At 41.2% G+C, this 17,810-nt stretch overlaps 1 protein-coding gene across 1 annotated transcript; it reads right to left on the reverse strand.

Annotated features, from left to right (window-relative positions):
• Positions 1-642: 642 nt before the first annotated feature.
• EEF1AKMT2 (EEF1A lysine methyltransferase 2) lies at positions 643-17,435 on the reverse strand. Its single transcript, XM_074297124.1, is given in 7 exon segments — positions 643-1,043; positions 5,808-6,024; positions 8,063-8,170; positions 11,211-11,325; positions 16,468-16,533; positions 17,288-17,390; positions 17,393-17,435. Coding segments are annotated over 7 exon segments (732 nt in total). The 5' UTR covers positions 17,421-17,435; the 3' UTR covers positions 643-948.
• Positions 17,436-17,810: the final 375 nt, after the last annotated feature.

The following is a 17,810-nucleotide window of genomic DNA, read 5'->3' on the forward strand; positions in this document are numbered from 1 at the left end:
AGGATGCAATTTGAGGCTGACTCACTATCAGCTCCTTGTGGTCTAATGTTTGCCAAATGAATTCTCATCCTGTTCATTTTATGCTGTAATCTCCTAAGTCCCCAACAGCAGGTGAAGCAAGCTGGAAAGGGCTAAGGGTGATCTGGCTGCCATGGCCAGTGCTCAGCCACACCACCCAGTCCTGGAAGTCCCACCTGGGCTTTGTAGGCCCTGCCAGAACAGGTCTCTGGTGGAGTCTGCCCTAAGCAGAAAGGCCAGGCCACCACCAGGTAAGCCCAGCCCAGAGAACCTCAAAGGACACATCATTAGGGAGCGGGAGGGGGGACTGCAATCTGTACTGAGCACTTTGTAAACCTCTCTGAGACTCACTGGGAAGGCAAAATGCTTCTGTTTGTACTGAGCACTTTGTAAATCTTGAGAGCTGTTTAAATGGGAACTATCATTATACACTAGACATGACCAAAAGGTAGTTTACTGTATAAAACAAACCTAAATTAAAATTAAATGGCAATCTTTACTATCTATAACTCCAAAACAGTCTAATAAAAAAACAAAAATCTTAAAAAAAAAAATTGAATCTAAAATGAAGTTTTGGCCAAACCACAGTAAATAGTGTACAACAAATCACACCGAGACACAGAATTAAAACTACAGAATTACTCTTTTGCTTTCATATTTTAAATTATTCCACGATTACAGAGATTTTTTAAGCAAAGAAAATATGTACATTTCAAATATAAAATAGATTTAAAATAATTCTCTGCCAGTCTCTCCAAACCAGCCCTTTGCAGGTCCCGGTGTCTTACTGCCCCACTGTAAATATTTGGTACGTACAGCCTCTCTTGCCACATCCTTAGGAATGATTTGCCCACACGTCTACCTCGGTCAGAATGAATCCAACATTCAGACTTTTTCAAAAGGAATACCGGATTTGTCCAGAGAAAGAGCTCACTTTTTTTGGAAAACCAATGCTGTTACGCTGTTTCCAGATCTCCCTCCAAAGGTAAACGTGGGTGTTGGCAGCTCTTCCAGAATTTCAAATCCTGCAGGACAGAATGAAAATGCTTCTGTTAGGAATGGCTCTTGTCTTGGCAAAGGGGTATCACGTCAGCACTTCGATGATCTATTCTTTACAAGACAAGATGATTCTGCCCGGCAGGCTGCTGGTGAGCCTTTGCCATACAATCTCCAGGGGCCACCATGCTCAGTTCTCCAAAACTGTGAGGTGGTCAGAGAAATTTAAATCGGAAAGTATGGATCCAAAAGGGTAAGGAAAGGCTGGAGCATGGCTTGCTTCCTGCCACATTCAGGGATTTTTTTCCCTCCGACTTTTCCAAGCCAAGCAGCAAACTCATTAATCAGTAAAAGAAGGTACATGGGAGCTGCATCCTTAAGGAGATATAGAGGAGTGAGCTCTATATGTATGACTGGACCTGAAGAAATAACAAAAAGCCCTCGAGAATCAACTAAAAAACTAGTAGAAACAATTCACAACTTTAGCAAAGTTGCAGGATACAAAATAAATCCACATAAATCATCAGCACTTTTATATATCATTAACAAAATCCAACAGCAAGAGATACAAAGTGAAATTGCATTTAAAATAACTCTCAAAAGGATAAAATACTTGGGAGTCTATCTGCTAAGGGAAGGTCAGGAACTATACGAGCAAAACTAGAAAACATTTGCCACAAAAATAAAGTCAGATCTAACCAACTGGAAAAATATCAAGTGCTCTTGGATAGATCAAGCAAATATAATAAAAATATTCCCTAAACTAATCTATTTATTTATTGCTATACCAGACTCCCCAAAAAACTATTTTACTGACTTAGAAAAAATAACAACAAAATTCATCTGGAAGAACAAAAGGTCAAGAATTTGTTCTTGGGAACTAATGAAAAAAAAAAATCAAATGAAGGTGGCCTAGCTGTACTTGATCTAAAACTATATTATAAAGCAACGGTCATCAAAACCATTTGGTATTGGATAAGAGAGAAGTAGGTTAGGTTCACAAAACAAAATAGTTAATGACTGTAGTAGTCTAGTGTTTGATTAACCCAAAGATCCTGGCTTTTGGGATAAGAACTCATTATTTCACAAAAAATGCTGGGAAAATTGGAAACTAGTATGGCAGAAACTAGGCAATGATCCACACCTAAGATCATGTACCAAGATAAAGTCAAAATGAATTCATGATCTAGACATAAAGAATGATATTATAGAACATAGGATAGTTTGCTTCTCAGATCTGTGGAGGAGGAAGGAATTTGTGACCAAAGAAGAACTGGAAATCATTACTGATCAGAAAATAGAAAATTTTGATTATATTAAGTTAAAAAGTTTTTGTACAAACAAAACTAATGCAGACAAGATTAGAAGGGAAGCAATAAACTAGGAAAACATTTTTACATTCAAAGGTTCTGATAAAGGTCTAATTTCTAAAATACAGAGAGAATTGACTCTAATTTATAAGAAATCAAGCCATTCTCCAATTGATAAATGGTCAAAGGATATGAACAGACAATTCTCAGATGAAGAAATTGAAACTATTTGTAGTCACATGAAAAAGTGCTCCAAATCACTATTGACCAGAGAAATGCAAATGAGAACAACTGAGATACCACAACACACCTGTCAAATTGGCTAAGATGACAGGAAAAGATAATGATGAATGTTGGAGGGGATGTGGGAAAACTGGGACACTGATACATTGTTAGTGGAACTGTGAACAGATCTAAGCATTCTGGAGAGCAGTTTGGAACTATGCTCAAAAAGTTATAAAACTGTACCCTTTGACCCAGCAGTGTTACTACTGGGCTTATATCCCAAAGAGATCTTAAAAAAGGGAAAGGGACCTGTATGTGCAAGAATGTTTGTGGCAGCCCTCTTTGTAATGGCCAGAAACTGGAGACTGAGTGGATGCCCATCAATTGGAGAATGGCTAAATAAATTGCGGTATATGAATATTATAGAATATTATTGTTCTGTAAGAAATGACCGGCGGGATGAATACAGAGAGGCCTGGAGAGACTCATATGAACTGATGCTGAGTGAAATGAGCAGGACCAGGAAATCTTATATACTTCAACAACAATACTGTATGACGATCAATTCTGATGGACATGGCTCTCTTCAACAATGAGATGAACTAAACCAGTTTCAACTGTTCAGTGATGAAGAGAGCCATCTACACCCAGAGAGAACTGTGGGAACTTGAGTAGGGACCACAGAATAGCATTCTCAGTCTCTCTATTGTTATTTGCTTGCATTTTGTTTTCTTTCTCATTTTTTTTTCTTCCTTCCTGATCTGATTTTTCTTGTGCAGCAAGATAACTGTATAAATTTGTATACATATGTTGGATTTAACAGGTATTTTAACATATTTAACGTATTGGACTACCTGCCATCTGGGGGAAGGGGTAGCAGGAAGGAGGGGAAATTTTGGAACAAAAGGTTTTGCAAGGGTCAATGTTGAAAAATTACCCATGCATATGTTTTGTAAATAAAAAGCTATAATTTAAAAAAAATCTGACTGACAAAAAATAAAATAAAAATAACAAAAAGGATGATTTTGGAGAAGTCCGAGAAAACCCAATACAAAGCAGAGGGAGCAGAACCAGGGGAAAATGTCACAATTACAACAACACTGCAAAGACAAACAACTCTGCAAGCCTTAAGGACGTTGATCATCTCCTTGGGTAAGCACATGCATGAACATACCCCATGTGTGCATGCACACCCACTGCTAACTAGGTACAAGGGACTGTTAGGAAGAATCACTTCAGGCAAAATGGCTGCAGACCTTCTGCCCTGAAAAGCTAAGAGGCTTCAGGATGAAGATGATGACAGATGAGAGTCTGCCATTCCAGCACTGCAAAGCTCCCTTCCCCTGAGCTACTCCAACGACAGGAGCCCATCCTGCTAGGAGGGTCAAAGGCCGAAGGACCCGGCATTCCAGGAAGGTGCCAACAAGGTGCCGGGCGCAGTGCTGCTGAGCAGACAAATGCAAACCAGGCGTTTCAGAGAGGCCCTCGAACCCTGGAAGCAAGAAAATGGATTCCTAGAGATGGGGCGCCCAGAGAGCACGCCAAGCATGGGGGCCTTGAAAGGAGGCTGAGGGTGACCCTGGGAAGGGGTTCACTCAAGACAAGGAGATCAAACAGACTGTTCCAGGAGGCGGGACCAGGGGGAACGGAGGCCTGAGCCAAGTGCTAGTGGGGTGAGAAGAGGAAAGGAAAATGGGGAAAACAAACAAAAACAAAAACAGGTAAGAGACACCAATCAGTGGGTCAACTAATGATAACAGAGATGACCATAGTAACAGCTAACATCCCCAGCAGCTGACAACTAATAACCCTGTGACACTGATGCTATTCTTGTTCCCACTTACAGATAAGGACACTGAGGCATAGAGGTTTAACTGATCCACTCAGGATCATACAGTAAGATCTTCCTGAATGCAGGCCCTTATTAAGTGCCTACTGCATGCCAGGCTGGGCTAAGGGCTGACTACTGTTTTTCTGTGATGAGAAATGGACATAGAAAAGTGACATCAGAAAAATCTCCCATTTCCTTCTAAATCGATAATCTGGGCAGTGTTAAATGAATCCTATTGCTCTATAAATACTGAGAACTAAGTAAGACCCCAGACTCCTAACTGGCAGCTGGCAAAATCTCCTCAGGCTCACAACTCCATGACACCTACGGGGTCAGAGAGATTTGTAGACAAAACCTTCCCATATTCATTTTCTCTGACCAAGGCAGATAACAGAGCCCAGCACAGGGAGGCTGGAGGCTTCAAGATCTTCAAGCTTCCTGAGAGAATTTCCAAACTCCCCTCTGACTAAGGGGCCATCCCCCTGTCCCAGACACCAGAGCTCCTCCTGACAGCCCTGCGGTCTGCCTCCACTCCTCCCTCTTTCGCCCTAAGCCCTAACGGGCTGCCGAGACTTTCCAGCTCTATGTTCTCTCCTTCAGCACTGCCCCCAACAGACCCTCTTCACCTCACACCACGTATGACTGCAGGCCTGCTGGGGGTCTGCCTGCCTCTAGACTCTCCCCACTCCAATCCATCCTACTTTGATAAAAGATCTTCCTGAAATCCAAGTCTGAGCACCCCATTCAGTCAACTTCAATGGCTCCCTAACACCTCGACTCTCGATCTCATTGACTTTCAGAGCCCTTCCTGATACGGCCATCCCCATCTTCCAGTCTTTTTACTCCTTACTCTTCTTCACATATTCTGAGATCCAGTGACGTTGATTTCTTCTCTGCTTTTCCCACAAGACACTTCCTCCCCGAACTCCAAACATTTATACTGGACCTCCTCCAGGCCTACAATTCTTTCCTCTCTCATCCCCACTTCCTGCCTTCCTTCAAGTCTGAGACAAAATCTCAGCTTCTATAAGAAACCTTTCTTGATCTTCCTTAATTCTGGTGCTTTTCCTTGAGATTATATCCAACTTATCCTCCTGTCTCTTACACCACCTTTATTTGTACCATCACTTAGCACAATGCTTGGCACATAGGAGACACCTAATAAATGATGGATGATTATTTGACCTTAAAATTTACAAAGAAGGCCAGGGCCATCCCCTGCATATGTCTTTGTGCTACAGGTTAAAATGATGTCCTGTGACTAAGGCACTTGTCTGTTTAATGAATCGGGTCACAGACTAACATTGTTAGCCTGGAACCACACTGCACATCAACGGGAAATTTACAAGCTACCAGCAAAGAAGAAAACACTTCCATGATATTAACCTTAGCAAGACTACATTTAAAATTGCATATGGACCATTTACCTTCACTGAACTCATTGAGCAGCTCATCCTTGGTCCAGTTACAGGATGTTATGAGAAAGAAGCCTTTATCTTGCAATGCCCTGAAGAGCGATTTCACATACTGTTTCCTCTTCTCAAATGCACTGTCAGGATTCAGGCTTATGGCATCGAAGGTTCCTTTGTCAATGCAAATATGAAATCCAGATAGTTTGGGGGAAGGATTCAAAAAGTCTTCCACCTAAATTAAAAATAGATATTTGTGTAATAAATTAGCTCAAATCTTTCTTGGACTTAGAGAAACCAACCACATAGAATACTATGGAAGTAATGATCAGTTAATCCTCATTACATTTTACTTGTATAAAACACTTTGTTTTATAATGCTAAATGCTAAAGACTTCTTTTAAATACTAAACAGCTTTTAAAAGACTGGATTAGCTACCACTAGCTAGACAACTAAAGAAAATTCATGTTGTTTCCATGAATTGTAAACCTCCATCAATTTGAGAAGATTAAAAAATTAAATAAATTAATTAATAAATAGGTAAATTAATTAGAAAAATTAAAGTCAGTAGTTCTGATAGTAAAGTAAATTATGTGGAGACCACAAGCCTAGTCTACTAAAAAGCTGGTTATGCTTAAATAAGTAGGCTTACTTTTTAAAAAAATGAAAAACAATATGATTGTGTGTGACTTTGGGCAACTCACTTAACCCCAATTGCCTCAGCAAAAAAAATAAAAAGAAAGAAAAAGAAAAATAACATGATTAAACCATAAAACACAAGCCTAAGGCTAAAATATCCAAGTTCTAATTTTGGTTCATAAAGTAACAGTAGATACGGGAAAACAAAAACTTCCTTGGTTTCATTTAACCATTTATAGCAATAGTTACTGCTTACAAGGTTTAAAGAAGTAAATGAACAAATGTAAACTGTAAGTAATGAAAATACATTAAGCAGCATTTTGTTTTTTAGAATTCAAGCTAAGAAACACATTTCTCATTTATTTTGGGGGGTACTTTATTAATCTATATTAAGAATATTTGCTTTTAGCATAAGAGGATATCCAAGGTCCCAACCAGATGTCAACTTTAATCTATGACTCAATGAAATGGGCTCTAATAATAGCTCTGCTCATCATTGCTTCTGGAGCACGCACTTGTCCTGAGCCTCATTTCCCTCCTCTCTGAGCCTCTTACTACTGGTGTAGATAATAAAAATAATGTTCTAAAGTAGATTTAAAGGTTGTCATCAACCTTTTACACTTTGCAACAAGAAAATTTCTTCATTTTTGAAATGCAACTGTTTAAAAGTCAATGTTAGCTAACTCCATTCTTTATATAAAATGAATAAAGTAATCCTGCATAGATAAATAGTCACATCATTGGGAATGTGTTACTGCAATCACATTTGAAAATAATGTGCTTGCTTTTTTGATAGCAAAAGAGCTACAAATAAAGTGGTCCAGATGTGAGCCACATCATCTGGGGAATGAATTAATAAGCTTTGTATATGAATAAAAGAGAATACTACTGTGCAATTAAAAAAAAAGATGATTGAAGAATTTGAAAAAACACAGAAAAGATTTCTGTGTATGTATGTAATGCAATGTATGTAAAACCAGGAAAACAATGTATAAAATGTCAATTAAAAAAAAACACAAAAAGGCAATCAATTGACTCAATTGATTGACTGATCAATTGAGTCAACAGAATTGACTCAATCCTGTGTCTGCTCAGATACGGGCTTTTTGTTGGTGGGTTTGACCCATTAGATTACCAGGGCACATGCAATGATTTGAGGGAAGGAAATACATATATCAGGAAATGACCGGGGGTAAAAACAAAAAGTTACTAATAAACCTTTTTTTTTAGGAATGTATCCAGAAATCTGGCAACTTAGAATACTTGAAACAAAATCACTAACAAGGAAAAAAATGATCAAGAAAGAATAGTAAATATTCAGCTTCCCTGGCCAGAGGCAGAAAAATCAAGTCAAAGGCCTCAGGATTCCATGAAGTTTATTATGTAGGTCTCTGATTTTGTCTTTTTTCAGCTTTGCAGCCTGAATTAGATATAATTGACTTATACTTTTTCCAAAAGAACATTTTTCTCCAAACTATGTTCTTGCTGTAATGTGCACATTCATTTCAAGTCACATCATTTGTTACTGAATCTGAAATAGCAACATGTACATTAAAAAAAAAAAATACATTATATGAAAAAAGGGACTGATGAATATATAAATGATTTCTTTAAAAAAAAATTATAAAATTACCTGTAACTTAATGTTAGATAAACCTTCCTTTTCTATTATTCTTCCAGAAAGTTGTATTGCCAAAGGAGAGTAATCAATTCCAGTAATATCAGAGTATCCCAATTTTGCCTAAAAACAAAGAAAAATTAACAATTTATTCTGGTAATACATAGCCTAAGAATGCAAACATTCTTTTAGGTATTTTTTAGAAAACACAGCCATTAAGTAGCATTAATCTTAAATATTACAGTATTAAAATATATTGAATAGGAGACAAAAATTTACGTCTGAATATCATAACAACTTATTCTCTTTAACATTATTTGGTTTCTTTTTTTAAAAGAAATTACATCTCTCAAACACTCCAAAATAATGAGAAAAAGTATTTTCTCATAAAATCAGCAGCTTCAAATTCTGATACTGATATTCATTTTTCCACAATCAAAAATGTGTCACAAAACTGACTCCATGAAATGATCTGAACAAATTCAAATGAAGCTTCATAAGTAACTATGTTTATGCTCCTTGGTCTTCAAAGGCCTTTCACATATAACAAACCGGTAAGCTGGGCAGGACAATGTTATTAGTGCCTTTGACAGACGCGGTCTCTTACCCATGGCTCCAAGCAGCTTTAGCCACAGCCCAGTAAACTATCTCAGCAGATGGCCTCAACCAGGTTCAGGAGAACTGACAGGCTTCAAACCCATTGGTGAATTAGTGGGGCGTTTGCCACATTTACCCCAATCATGGAAAGACTTTCCCAAGGAATAGGCCACAAAGGGGGCTGAAGCAGGCGCTTGGTCAGACATCAAAGCCGCCAAGGTTGGACGCTGTCTCCAGGGACACCGCCAGTCGTCTTGATGACCTCTGACCTGCCACTGGGCTTCCATGATTCTGGAGGAGAGAGTGAGGCTGACGACTTTGTGCAATTCTGCTTCACTTTAATCTAATTCACGAGCAAGGCAGGACGTCACCTCCCCATGTCACTGGTCCTCAACAAGACAGTGGCCAGGAGGTGAGTCGGGTGCCCCAGGGCTGAAGGCTGACAAGCCAGCAGGGCCATCTCTAAGCAGACCCCTGTAGAGGAGTCCTCTCCAGGCCAGCTGCCTCTCTGATTCTTGGGCAGCTGGTCTAAATCAGGGGCTCTTAACCTGCTTCTCAAGCAGTCAAGTTTCTTTTCAGACTTCTTCCATGATAAATTTTTTTAATTTAAGCTTTTAATTTTCAAAACATATGCAAAGATAATTTTCAACATTCACCCTTGCAAAATCTTGTGTTCCACATTTTTCTCCCTCCCTTCCTCCCACCCCCTCCCTTAGATGGGCAAGTAATCCAATATGTGTTAAACATCTGCAATTCTTCTATACATATTTCCATAATTTCTATATATAAAACCAAGCAAACAACAATAAAAAAGGTAAAGCCATTATGTTGGGATCCACACTCAGTCCCCACAGTCCTCTCTCTGGGTGCAGATAGCTCTCTTCATAATAATTTTTTAAAAGAATAAGATACAGAGTATTACAAAGAAAACCAACTACAATGAACCAGTTTTTTTTTTTTTTTTTTCAAGTTCACAGAACCTGGTCAAAAAACCCTGACATAAAGGGCTCATGATGAAAATGCTATCTGCCTCTGGAGGAAGAACTGGTGAACTCTGAGTGCAAATTGAAGTCTATTTTTTTCACTTTATTTTTATTGTTGGTTTTGTTGTTTTGCTTTGTTTTTTAGCAATATGGCCAATATGGAAATGTATTTTGCATGACTTTAAATGTATAATTGATATCATATTATTTGCCTTCTCTGCTGGGAGGGGGAAGTGCAAAGAGATTGGAGGGAGAGAATTTGGAACTCAAAATTTAAAAAACAATCGCAAAAAAAAGTTTGGATTAAAAAAAAGTTTGATACTGAAGAAGAAAAAAGGCCATGAAAGCAAAGTCAGTCCTGATAAGAAATCCTTAAAGGGGGAAATGCCCCATGGAGGGCCACTGGCCCTGCCTTGCCCCACTCCTCCCCAATCCCTTCACAGAGCAGCTTAATCATTAGCTTAGGAGAAGCCTCCTTTAGGAAGCCATCCAGAACACTTTGCATAGCCAACCCTGGCTTGGCCCACCCTGTTTTTGCAAAAAACAACTGAGCATTCAAGTTATAATAAGAACCATGGCCTAACTCCCCACCCCAGGTCAGGCTCATTTTCCTTACAAGTTATTAAGAGGATGGGGGGAGAGGGGGTGAAGGACGAGAGGCTCAGGCTCCTGACATAATTTCTGGGTCACCTGCGTACAAAACAGGAGCCCCTGGAGGGGCTCAGGCATCTCAAGGTTATCCTAAGTGAATATCCTCACCACTGTGTAAAACAAATTTTAAAAAATATTTTTAAATCTGTGAGTTCCAGATTCTTTTTCTTTACTTTATACATAGTACATCTCACTCTGTATGATCTCATAGAGAACTTTCCAGACATCCTCACCACCAGGAGGGCTGAGGCAATCTCCAATACTGTAGGATTTGACTGAAGCTCAGCCCCCAATACTAAGGCAGGGACTAAGTCCTTTATCCCCCCCAGGGCATCTAAATACAGGTAACAGGAAGTCTACTCATGGAGACTGACAGAAGGTAATCGAGGTTAGCCAGTGGTCTCACTAGACCATAATCCTCTATAGCAGTTATTATGAGATCTCAGAGAAGCATTACCCACCATCCTAGAGGGCACTGCTCAAATTAGGGACATGTCAGATGGTCTGTCTCCTTTAAGGAGACAAAGACCAGATACCAGGAAATGGGACAAAAAGAGAGTGTTTTCCTCAGCCCTAAACTTCAACCAGCCTCTCCACAGATCACTCAGCTGTTATAATAGATGGGGCAGCAGCTTTCTGCTTTTAAAAAAAAAAAAGGCATTTTCTTCACCTTGCCACGTGGTTCTTTCTCCTGAAGGACTCCTCCTGGGTGACCTGAGGCCAGCTAGAGTCTCAGTTATACCCAATTTAAATATGTATATGTGAAAAAAAAAAAAAAAAAAAAAAAAGGCTCCTGACACTGATGAGATGAGTGAACAATGAAGTTTAATAAAAGCAAGATGGCACTGCATTAGACACAGATGTTAATATTCCAGTTCTTTTAAAGACCATTTAAACTTTTCATTATTACAAAGACATAAAAAAATACCAACCAGTTCAACCAGAAACATCCCATTTCCAGTTCCAATGTCAAGCACCGAAGCATCCAATGGGATCTTGCATTTTTCCATCCATTTGATTAATCGATTCATACTTTCTTCTCCAAACCTGTCAAAAAAAGAAAAAAAGATTCAAGTATTAAAAAAATCAAGAGAGCCTGTAACAATGGTAACTAAATTTTACCTAATGGGCTTAAAAACACATTTACAATTAGGACTTCTTTTCATTCAAACTGTTGGCATAACCATTACAACTCAAACTTTGCTCTCTTTGTGATGTGAGAGCACTCACTCTGAAGGATAAGAAGGGGGACTAGGCAGACTCTATAATTACAACAATTAGTGTTTTCTAGGTCACTGATATTTTTACAATTTGGGAGTTGATTCACATTGAAGAATGAATAACTACCAGATGGCAATAATTTAAAATCACTCAAGACAAAGTCAAACCTGAGATTTTAAAACAAATCACAAAGTCCATTACTCTTTCAGAACCCTCAAGGACTTCAAAAAGCTATCATTATTGTAAGTAATAATTAAGAGATTAGAGAAGCACAAAGTTAGAAGGGACTTTGGAGACCATATGGCCTAACCCACACCTAACATCACCGTAAAGACAAACAACTTTTAAAGACTTAGGAACTCTGATCATAATTCCTAACCACAATTTTAAAGGTCTCATCATGAAGCATGCTGCCCACCTACTAAGATAAAGAGGTTGATTCTAAAGAGTGCAGATAGACACACATTTGGGAGGGGGGATGACCAAGGAGATGATTGGTTTTCTTGACATATGAGAGAGAGAGAGAGAGACAGAGATAGAGACAGAGACAGAGAGACAGAGAAAGAGACACACACACACACACACAGACACAGACACAGAGAAAGAGATAGAGATAGAAGTAGAGAGACAAAGAGACAGAGATAGGGAGAGAGAAATAGAAACGAAAGAGAAAGAGACAGTGACAGAGACCGAGAACCACAGAGACAGAGAACCACAGAGACAGAAACAGAGAAAGAACAATGGAAGTTTTATTTTTCTTCTCAATGGGGGAGATAGGAAGAAGAAAAGGCAGATTTTTGTTGATTGAAAAAATAAAATTTACTATTAATAAAAGAAAAAGCTGAGGGCTAGAATTATATGTCAAGTGAGAATGTCAATTTAATTTATAAACCTTAGAGTCTTAGAGTTAATTCATATTATTATGATCCAGCTAAACTTACAAAGGTAGATGGTTCTGGTTAATGTTAATATTGAAGACAATGGGCTAATTAAGACAATATTACATGGGAAAAGACAAGCCCACAAAGGTGATCCTCTAGTCTTCACTTACAGGACCCCCCACCCAGAGCTCCCACCCCCCCATTACACTCCAGATCCACCAGGACTTGTTCCCTTTCACCAAGTCTGAATCTGCTGCTCTGATTTCTCTGCTTCTCTTCACTTTGCTCTTTGAGACCAACAAATCTACCTCTTCCAATACTCTGAGAGAGCCATCATGTGTACCCTAAATCTTTTCTTCTTCAGGCAAATTCTCTTAGGCATGATCTGGAGACTTTTCATCCCACAGGCTCCCCACCTCTGGGCACATCCCAGATAATCCACGTTGCATACAATAAGCTCTCCGAGTCCCACTCTTGTACTTGTAAGCCAAGAACCCAGCTAACACAATTCCAGGCACCACAGAAATGTTTTTGATTGAGTTTTGATATATAGGCCAGATGAAGCTCAGAATTGAAGCTAAGCCTCCATATGTGGGCTCAACTGTACAGTGGGCCTATCAGCTTCCTAATCCAAATCTCATTGTCAGATATTTTTCTGATGAATTATCACTTATATTTGTTCTATATGGCACTTGAGAACGTATCTATAGAACCAGAAGGCAAGATTTTACAGTAATTCCCAATGGGTCTCAATGGATTGTCTTAGGCTCTGCATTCTAGCCTACAATGATATTTTTGGCTATTGACTGTTGTCCAAAGCATCAGATATCCTTCCCAGCTTTGTGTCAGATGCCAATGTGTTAAGAACATCATCCCATCCTTGCCAGGGATTCTTCACCTGGGATCTCATCTTGTTTTTTAAAAATATTTTTACAAATGTTATTTGATATAACCATCTTCTAATATTATGTATTTTATTTTGTGAGCTGAAAACCATAATTCTGGGAGGGAATCCACAGCCTTTCCAAGACAGCCTGGGAGGGTCCACAATATTAAAAAGGTGAAGAACTCCTGACTATGCCTTTATCCAAGAAAACTGATAAAAAGTGATAAAAATGTTAACATCAAAGACAGATAGATCCATGTGGCACTACATGAGGGACCTTCACAAACTGACAGTGAATCTAATAATGCTTCCTCTTTGGGTTCAATCTACTTGTTCTAAATCTATTTAAATTGGCCACTGAAATAAAGTTATCAAAACACTGTTAACAAGAAAGTTCCTGGACCCCAGGTTAAGAACTTCTGAGTTATGCTGAGTGAAATGAGCAGGACCAGAAGATCATTATATACTTCAAGAACAATACTATTGGAGGATCATTTCTGATGGACGTGGCCCTCTTCAACAATGAGATGAACCAAATCAGCTCCAATAGAGCAGTAATGAACTGAACCAGCTACACCCAATGAAAGAACTCTGGGAGATGACTATGAACCGTTACACAGAATTCCCAATCCCTCTATTTTTGTCTCCCTACATTTTTGATTTCCTTCACAGGCAAATTGTACACTGTTTCAAAGTCTGATTCTTTTTGTACAGCAAAATAACTGTTTGGACATATATACATATATTGTATTTAACTTATACTTTAACATATTTAACATGTATTGGTCAACCAGCCATCTGGGAGAGGGGGTAGGGGGAAGAAGGGGAAAAGTTGGAACAGAAGGTTTTGCAATTGTCAGTGCTGAAAAATTACCTATGCATATTTCTTGTAAATAGCTATAATAATAAAAAAAGAACTTCTGACGTAAATGAACCTTCTGACCTATACCTCTCTTAACTCATCCATACAAAGCAGGAATTATGTTAGCAAATGTTTTTCTGTATTTTAGACAAACTATATACCTAGCATTCCCCTAATAAGGTTAGTTTGGAATGGCCTTCTTGTATTTGGTTTTCTCATTTAGTGACAAGTGTACCCACATGAGCAGAACTAGCAGAACAGTGTATACAGTAACAACAACACTGTGCAAGGATCGACTCTGACAGGCTTAGCTCTTCTCAGCAATACAATGATCCAAGACAGTTTCAAAAGACTACTGAAATGCCATCCACATCCAGAGAAAAATCTATAGAGTCTGAACATAGATTGAAGTATACTACTATTTTCATGTTTCAACATTTTTTTCTTTGTCATGGTTTTTCCCTTTTGTTTTGATTCTATCTTCAAAATATGACAATATAGAAATATATTTAATATGATTTTATATGTATAACCTACATCAGATTGCTTGCTATCTTAGGAAGAGGGGAGGAGAGAGGAAAGGGAGGGAGGAAAGGAGGAAAAAATGGAAATCAAAATCTTATAAAAGTAAAATTTGAGGACTACTTGTATGTGTAATTGGAAAAAAATAAAATACTATTAAGTGGGGAAGACTCTGGGCTTATGGGTTGTTCATGGACAGCCAAGACAGCCAAGATCTTATATGGGATGGAATCCATTCAGGAATATATGAAGAATATTACCCAGAAAGAAAAAACTTGACAGATACAGGTCACTTACAGATTTTATTGGCAAGAATTTCTCCCAACTAGGGACTCCCAACTAGTGTTGTCACAGTGAAGTGACTCAGGGCCAACGGAAGGTCAGATTAAGGCCTTAATCAGCTACCCCAGTACAGGATGGGAGCCTCCATCAGGGTCTACTGATCCTGTGGAGAGCCCAGCTAGCTTTCTGTGGCCAACACTTCCTTTCAAAGACATCTGCTAAATGTCCCTTCATGACCCGCCTCCAGCTTTTGCCAAGAATCCAAATCAAATTCATGGGCCAACAGTAAGCAGATTCCACTCTTTTCTTTTGAAGCAAGACTGGATCTTGTTCAGTTGGGTGGTTTCCCATTCTTCATCATCTTCCAAAGATCTGGGGGCTGGAGACTTTCCTATACAACCACATCATTTTCATTAAAGTATTTTTCTTCCTTTCTTAACTGCCTGTCTACTCCTTAAAATTTTCTAAAAAGTTCCTATTCTTCAAGTCAGGTTTCTGTAATAGAATTTTAGTTCAGAAGATCCAACTGACTGTTTTCCAAACCTTCCTAAAATCTACATTCCCTGTCGGGCGACGTCTAGATGTCCTTACTTTCTCTCTACCAAATTTTAGCATGAAGTACTTAGTCATTTCCCCAATAAATGTACCTCAATTCTATTTTGGCAATCAGCACTTCCTTGTTGGAAAGAAATCTAGTCAGAGTAACAGTTCCCTTTATTACTTCCTCTTCTTCTTGAAGGATTTAATTATTATCATTGTCAAGAAATAATGAGTTGTTCCTCTTTTCAGAGGCCCAAGAGAGCTCACCTCTCTCATGACCACTGTAACTCTCTACCCCCCCCCACTCCTGGAATTTGTCAGGACTATACCCTGTTAACATGTGTTGCCATCATGACCAACCACGGGACTGCAGATGAAGCCTGCCCTGCACTCCCTGACGGGAGACGACAACCTTAGGGGGCAGAAGATGATATAAATTCATGCTGCACGTGGCCAAAGCAGGAGTTTGTTTTACTTGAGTGTAGGTATTTACTACACGCATATTTTCCTTTTTAGATTTGCAGTCCCAGCTAGGGAGTCAACAATACCAAATAAATGAAGATGGAAAGAGCCCAGGAGCTGAAAGATCAGGAAAAGGCTGGAAAGTTTTGAGTCCTGTCTGAAGAGCCTGAAAAGTGGGGTGAGGGCCAGGCTATAAAGGACTCCAAATGCCGGGGTTGTTTGCATTTAATCATCACTGATCCACAAGCAGCTCCTGGATAATGCTGACCATACAAAGCCAAAATCAAATCAGACCTTGCCCTCAAGAGGTCTCCCCATAACCTGGTCACTGAGCGACTGGGGAAGGCTTCATGGAAAAGCAGCAGCAGTCTGTACGCGGAGCAGGACGCAGGGGCCCCAGTGGGCTTTGGGAACCGGACCTGGAAGGGCCCAGGACGGACTCGCATCGAGGTTCTTGGACAGACACGCGGTTCATTTTGCGCTTTAAGACAAGATCACTGGAGATGTGTTTTTAAGGACACACGTGCACGTACCATACTTCTCCGGAGTCTCCGCACTCCTGAAAAGCCCGCAGCTCTCTCTCGTACACGGCGTCCCAACTAGAGAGAGACAACATGACACATTCCATGTCACAAAATAACGGAGTCCCATAATATCCCTGAGATAACAAACACTGCGGCCCCGGGTGAGGGGCGGTCCCTTCTCCCGGAGCCTGCCCAGCTGTGGGGCAGCGGCCGGGGCTGCGGGCGGCCTGCGCCGACCCGGTGTGACACGGGGTAAACTGGAGGCAGGGGGAGGAGGAGGGAGGTCGGACAAGGCCGCGGCTGCCTCCCGGCCTCCTCGTGTCACCCTCTCCCGGAGCGGGTCCGTTCTGGGCTGGGGCTCCAGCGGCCGCGGGCAGGGGGCTCCCGAGGGTTCCCACAGACCACCAGACGCACTGCACCTGCCCAGCCTCCAGGCAAAGATGGAGGGACTCCCGCAGGAAGCCGGCGAGGGCAGGCCTGAGGGGGAGGGGGAGGAGGAGCACCAAGGCCCCCCGCAGCGGCCGGACCTCGGGGCTCCGAGGCTCCCACAGGCGCGGGGGACACAGCGGAACCTCAGGGGCGGGCCCAGGAAAGTGCGGGCAAAACCACTGGAGGTCCGCCTGAGGCTGCCCCGCCCCCGCCCGCCCCTAGGCCCCTCAGAAAGAGATGGGAGAGGGGGAATAATCCGTAAAGAGAGGAGTGATGCTTCGCACGAGACCATGGAACCGAAATGAACAGAAGGACAGGAAAAAAAAAAGGGGGGGTGAGGGCTGGGGTCTTTCTAGCTCACCCCCCCATCCCCGCAGGGCCTCCAGGGGCGCTCACTCACTGCTCTCGGGTGCCCAGGGCTGAGGGTGCGAAGCCTCCCTCCTCCTCCTCCTCCTCCTCTTCCTTCTTCTCTACTTTTTCCTCTACCTCCATAGTTCCAAGACAGTCTTGTGTCGGCAGCTGGGGGCCGCCATTGAGTGGGCGGGGCCATCCGGGCCGCGCCTGCGCCCTAGGGTATTAGCGGTCTCTCTAGGCTGCTCCGAGCCGCTCTGGGCCCCGGGAGGTTTCCCTCTCTACTGCTCCGGCCCCAGGACGGTGACGTCAACCCGAGGCTGGCTGTTTCTCTCGCCCTCTCTTTCCCCCTCCCTCTGGGCCCATCACCCATCTTCTTTAGCCAGGCACCCCCTCCTTGCTCCAGCTGGTCAGTGTTTCTGGGGCTCTCATTCCCCCGCCCCCCACCCGAAGCTCCCTGAGGGCAGCGGGGGCCCTCAGCTATTTGTCACCCCGGGCCAGACGCTGCCCTCACTACTCTCCCTTCCACCTCAATTAAAATGTAACTTCCAGGAGCTGCTTCCTATCCCCAG

The sequence above is a fragment of the Sminthopsis crassicaudata genome, chromosome 2 (assembly GCF_048593235.1).
Source record: "Sminthopsis crassicaudata isolate SCR6 chromosome 2, ASM4859323v1, whole genome shotgun sequence".
NCBI classification, from domain to species: Eukaryota; Metazoa; Chordata; class Mammalia; order Dasyuromorphia; family Dasyuridae; genus Sminthopsis; species Sminthopsis crassicaudata.